Source organism: Hypomesus nipponensis, chromosome 9 (genome assembly GCF_054491055.1).
Source record: "Hypomesus nipponensis isolate SF chromosome 9, ASM5449105v1, whole genome shotgun sequence".
In the NCBI taxonomy this organism is placed as follows: domain Eukaryota; kingdom Metazoa; phylum Chordata; class Actinopteri; order Osmeriformes; family Osmeridae; genus Hypomesus; species Hypomesus nipponensis.
Window position 1 is genome coordinate 15,464,001 of NC_140369.1, and position 6,000 is coordinate 15,470,000.

At 57.6% G+C, this 6,000-nt stretch overlaps 1 protein-coding gene across 13 annotated transcripts in view; it reads left to right on the forward strand.

The window, feature by feature from the left end:
* slmapa (sarcolemma associated protein a) overlaps positions 1-6,000 on the forward strand; it is a 38,616-nt gene that overhangs the window by 7,480 nt on the left and 25,136 nt on the right. For 12 of the 13 annotated variants that reach the window (XM_084704204.1, XM_084704201.1, XM_084704205.1 and 9 more), the window contains exons 2-3: positions 722-869; positions 1,941-2,013. In XM_084704204.1, coding sequence (XP_084560330.1) covers positions 722-869; positions 1,941-2,013 — 221 coding nt within the window. Of the gene's footprint in view, positions 1-721; positions 870-1,940; positions 2,014-4,790; positions 5,340-6,000 lie in introns of those variants that run through there. The other variant, XM_084704214.1, reaches the window with a different exon arrangement.

Consider the following 6,000-nt stretch of genomic DNA (forward strand, 5'->3'; position numbering starts at 1 on the left):
TCTGTCAGGCTGTGGTTGCCGGGGGGGGGGGGGGGGAGGAGGAGAAGTTGCACGTCGGTCTCCATGGTGATCACTACTTCCACCGGAGTGGACGACGTTGGGAGATAGGGTCTTTTGTTCTCGACGCCTCGCCCTCTCGTCGCTCCTCTCGCCCCCGGCTCCGTCTCTGTCCTGACGTACGACCCACGTTCGAGCCCTCGTCGCTAGGCTCAGCGGGGAGAGGATTCCGTCGGAGGCGTGGGTGCTGGCGCCAGGCTGCCTCTCGCCCTATGGAGAGCCCAGGGGAAGGGGGTGAAGGGCTGTTCACTCTGAGGGCTGCCCCAGTGCTGTCATGGATCTGGTGTGTGTGTGTGTGTTGTGTGCACGGGTCGTCCTGTGCTTCATAAAAATACCAAATGAACCTGGGCCGTTCGGAGGCTGGGTGAAGGCTCACGCTGCTTCTCACTGTTTGGGTGGACAAGAAGCTGGGTGGACAGGAAGCTGGGTGGACAGGAAGCTGGGTGGACAGGAAGCTGGGTGGACAGGAAGCTGGGTTTTCTGGGCTGGATGATTTATTGGGGATTTTGGATTGGATCTTGCATGCTGTACTGTTGTACTCCTGGATTGCCCTTGTCGCTGTGTGTGTGTCCTAACCCTGGTTGTTCTAGTGTGTGTGTGTGTGTGTGTCCTAAACCTGGTTATTCTAGTGTGTGTGTCCTAACCCTGGCTCTCTGGTCTGCAGTTCTTCCTCCAGGACACTAAGAGCAGCAACGGCACCTTCATCAACAGCCAGCGGCTGAGCCGCGGCTCAGAGGAGAGCCCGCCCTGCGAGGTCCTCTCCGGAGACATCGTCCAGTTTGGGGTGGACGTCACCGAGAACACACGCAAAGGTGAAGGGTCACAGGAGAGTTAAACATGGCTCTGGTAGAGAGACTGTGTGTGTGTTGGGGGGGGGGGGGGAGACACACGACCGCAAAAAAAAGCACTTCCCCTCTGGGAGCTGGTCTGTTTGACCTCAAATGGTGAAGCAGATCACAACCACACGAGAGAGGGAGGGGGCTCGAGCGCTGAACTGAAACGCCGCTTCCACCTGGGTCGGAAAACAAACTGCGTTTCTCGAGCCGACTCATGTCGTCCCCCCCCCCCCCCCCCCCGCGCTCACGTCACGACTGCAGCCAGACTTGCCGACCCTGTCCACACGGCGGGAACCTCGTCTTACGGTCTTCTATCTAATGGCGTGGAGCGAGCACAGTTTTCTACCCGACCTCCTAGGTCAGAGCTTCGTCAGTGTGATGTAAATCTGCCTCATGCAGAGCACCTCTGGAGCTTACATTCCACTTGGATGGCTGGAGGCGGGCCTAGACCCTGTTGTCATGCATAGGTCAGTGAACACACACACACACAGACACAGACAGACACGCGCGCGCCGGTGAGCACATACAACGTACACATAAGCATTTAGGTCAGGTCTGCAGCTCCGGGGAGTGTCGGGAGAGAGCTCGCCGTTTCACTACCTTGTTTATAGCTGTCTGACATTTCGTCCTCGTTTTAGGTCAGTCTGCGTAGAGAACGAGCAGAAGTGTGCGTGTGTGTGTGCGCGCGCTGCAGAAATGCGTGTGTTGTCGTCGTTAGACATTTTCAAACGGTGGTCTGGCTGCTGTGGAAGGCCATGATGTCAGTGTCTTGGCAGAGCGGTGGGAGGCTGTGTGGAAGGCCATGATGTCAGTGTCTTGGCAGAGCGGTGGGAGGCTGTGTGGAAACCCAGACGGCTCCAAGGCGGACTGGAGGGGTGTTGAAATGAGCCTCGCTGCAACCGCCGCACCGCTTTCACAACAACAGAAGCGCGTGCCCTCACACGCACACACCATCTCTCTCTCTCTCTCTGTTTGCTCATCGTTGTCGATCGGCGTTCCTATGAGGATGCTGACCTTGGTCTGTGTGTGTGTGTGTGTGTTTTCCAGTCACCCATGGCTGCATAGTGTCGACCATCAAGCTCTTCCTACCCGATGGCATGGAGGCTCGGAGACGAACAGAGTGAGTACCGCCGCGAGGCCGGCCCCCCCGGCTCTCCTCCACACCCACCCACCCACCCACACGCTCGCCACCTGACCCGGAGGACCTCCCCCCCCGTGCTCTCACAGCGGCCCACCTCAGGAGAGCCTGGTCTCAGACCCCCACAACGACACAGCACTTTACACCCCCCCCCCTCCCCCCTTCAGAAGTCATTCCTCCAGCGTGTAGTAAATTGGCGCCTTAGCCAATTAGATTGACTGAGAATGGCCGTGCGACCGGGGGGCTGTGTGGAGCGAGGCTTGGCCCCCAGGCTCAGGTCTGCTGAGGCTGGCTGGTGATGAAGTCACCAGGTGCAGCAGCTCCTGTCAGACGGAGCTGCCCAGGGCCCCTGGTGGGGGGAGGGGGGGGGGCGCCTTTTGATCTCAACCATGTGGGGAACGCGATAGGGAGCGCTCAACTCGACACGCTGTTGACAAACGCTGTGCAGTTAGCGTAGCCTGCTAGCCGGGCGGTGCACGGCAGGACTGAAGCGGCCGTGGGCCACGCCCCAGGTGGGGCCGCACGCTGACGGGGTCCTGTGAGCCGTGCAGTCTTCTCCCTCAGTCTAGCGGACGCTTGTTAAGCGTGGTGGTTGTTGTCGGTTTCTGCGTAAGGAAGGGGAGGAGCAGGAAGTCGAGGGCCGGCCTGCTGAACCCAGCGTGAACCCAGCCAGCGGGGGTCCAATTTCAGGTCTGTGTGTGTTGGTGTCGTCTATCATTCTGATAAGGCGTGGCGGATGGTGTGAATGTGTGATGTCGGTGTGTGTACAGCGAGTCTGAGATGTCTAGGTGAGGAAGGCTGTGTGAGGCAGATGCCCCCCCCCCCTCCCTGCATAGGCTTGACTGCAGACCCAGGGCCCTGGGCCAGCTGTACCCACATGGCATCTACTGTAGCTGGGAGAGGAAAGAGGGGGAGAGGCCTAGATACAGAAAAATAGACAGATAGAGAGGGAGTTGGAGGCAGAAAAAAAAGAATCTAAATAAAGATGTTTCCCTCTAGTGTGTGTGTGTGTGTGTGTGTGTGTGTGTGTGCGCGCGCTGCGGAGGACAGCTGTGAAGACACAGATCCTGTTAAGGCTCTGCTGCTGTCTACTGTACTCCACCGGGCTGTATGTGGGCTCTGTGCTTAGATGGCACTATTTCAACCCCTCAGAGAATGTAGAACGTACACACACACACACACACACACACACACAGAGCCCAAGCGACCAGCACCTTGACTCTGATTTTGGGGATCAGCTCCAGTTGGTGGTAGTGGTGTTTCTGTCTCTGTAAACTGCGGTGGACACATTTAAAACAGTGTGTCCCACAAGTCCATGGTCTCTTCGTAAGAACTCACCCCCCCCCCCCCCTTTCACTTTTTTTCTCTCTTCGACCATATCTTCCTTTATTTCTCTCTTCCACTTCCCCTCTCTCTCAATCACTTCCTTACGCCGTCTCTCTCTCACGCTCACTCTATCTCTTTATCTCTCTTTCTCTCTCCTTCTCCCCTCCCCTGCTGAAACACTTCCTGTCCTCCGTGGCAGGTTCCTGTTCTGCGCCATCGCGGTGTGTGAACCCATACAGGGGAGGGAGGGAGGGGCAGGAGGGAGGAACGCGGAAAAGAGAGGGAGTGTGAGTGAGAGGTATTTATAGAAGAAGCACGCTGCTTGTTGTTAAGCTCTTCCCTCTGGAAGGCAGCCAGGCCAGCGGGGAGCCGGGCGGCCGCGGGGCCCTGGGGCCCTGGGGGCAGGTCTGATCTGCTCTCCTGCCTCGTAGGACGCCCAGCTCCTCCTGACCCCCCCACCCCCCCCCCCCCCGCCCCGCCCGGATCAGAGAGACCCTGGAGGAAGGAAGGAGGCATTCCTAGAGGATAGGAAGTGACCTCCCTCCTCCTCCTCACCCCCTCAGACACTCCTGTAGATGGGTGGTCTTCATCCTGCTGTTTCTGTGGGATCCGACCCTCCTCCTGCTTGTCACACCAACATCTTCACCCTCCTCCCCCCCTCCCCCCCCCCTGTTTACAGTGGTGCTCCTCTTCCATCTCCTGCTCCCTCTGTCTCCTCCCTTTCATTCCAACCATGACTCACAGCCAAGCCTTTCCTTAGACCTTCCCTGCAACCCAAAATAACATCTGCAAAAGACATTTCCTGCTTTTAGAAAACTCAAAATACTTTTTCTTCTTCTGTCATAGGGGATTTGATTCTCAGTAGTATCTGAACTCCACTGTCACACAAACAGACTGTCGGTCCTGCTGCACGGGCTGGTTGTGTTGAGAGTGGAGTGGTGAGACTACTGACAGACTTGAGAACCAGGCCTGAGTAAGTGTGTGTGTGTGTGTGTCTTGACGTTCTAGGACCAACATTCAGGCGGCGGCTTACGTAAACCATCATTTTGAAGCGAGCCATGTGGTGGATAAGTTCCTCAACACCGTGTTGCCCAGTTCTCCCTCGGGGGTCAGCATGACCGAGGAGACTGATTCTGTCATCCTTATTAGGGTGTGGAAACACAGCCCATGGTGACATGTCGGGCTCCAGGTGGTAACTCGAAACTGGTAGCAGCTAGCCAATCATTGTCTTGTGTTTGTAATGTAATGTTCCCCAACCTGTTGGCCCAGTCGTGTGTGTGTGTGTGTGTGTGTGTGTGTGTGTGTGTGTGTGTGTGTGTGTGTGTGTGTGTGTGTGTGTGTGTGTGTGTGTGCAGGCCAGAGATTCGGGTTGAGCAGCTCTTGTCCTTCCCCTGTTCCCCTGCCTGTGTGAGCAGGAAACCTCCTTCCTCATGAGCGTGCCTACTCTGTCTGCTGCCAGGACCAGCCAGCTCTGATCAGCACAACAACTTCCTGGTTCCTCCTCCTATCTCCCGAGGACAGTCAGAGCTGGCGAGTGACAGAGAGAGTGAGAGACAGAGGGCGAGAGAGAGGGCGAGACAGCAAGAGAGAGAGAGAGAGAGAGAGAGAGAGAGAGTCACATGTGCTTGGTAGTGGTCTATGACTCCTCCAGAAGGGAGGGGCTAGGGGAGGCCTGTTTAATCACTACCTGGGAGTGATTAACTCGGTTTGTCCAGAAAGAAAGAGAGAGAGAGACAGAGAGAGAGACATAGAAAGCAGAAAAAGCACGACTCTTTGGGCCAGGTGCGATCGACTGAGGGAGGTGAGGTCTGGTTCCCGAGTCCCTGCCGCCACCGCGTCTCCTTGACGGAAGTCCCGCGGGCGCCCCCCCGAGTCCAGCAGCACCTGAGAGGAATGGAGGGCGGCAAAGAGAGGATGGGGAAGGCCACCCATCGGAGGCTGCGGGGCCGACCGGCCCTCGTGAGGGCGTCCGTGCTGGCTAGGTAACCCCACCTGGAGGCCCTGTGAGAGGGCCCGGATCACAACAAGGGGCAGCAGAGCTCCAAACCTGATTCAAACCCCGAGCTGTTACCACGGGCATGCGCGTCGGAGGCGTTCAGCCTTCACAAAGCCGACCGTCCTCGACCCACCATACCTGTTTCCTCTAGCGTGACGCTACTTGTCGTTATTCAAACTGGGAACCCGGCCGCCCGTCGTCGTTGGCTACCGTCTTGGTGTTTGAACGCGTTCTGGAGCCTCCCGAACGTGGAGGCAGGTTCCCTCCCGAAGAGTTTCAGTCGTTCCTCCGTACGAGCAGACGGTGGGTGGGTGTGTGTGTGCGGTACGCGTCGCTGGAACCTTAGGCATGTGCTCTCAGAGGAGGCTGTCGGGTCATGCCTCTCTGGCAGACAGCCAGGCCTCAGGGTGTTATCCAGCAGGTCTGGAGGGAGGGAGATACCGGCAGGTTATCGCAGGACAAGGTTGGAACCGCACCCGGCCTGCAAAGGTGAGCTTGGGTAACTGGGTGGGTGTCGAGCGCAGACCAGAGGCTGATGGAGAGATGGCCCGGTGCCGTAGATGTTCTCTGTGGTTTTTGGATGGGAAGTGCTCATGTGCACCATCGAGATCCATGTCCGCGTGTGTGTCTTTGCACGAGGTGAAACC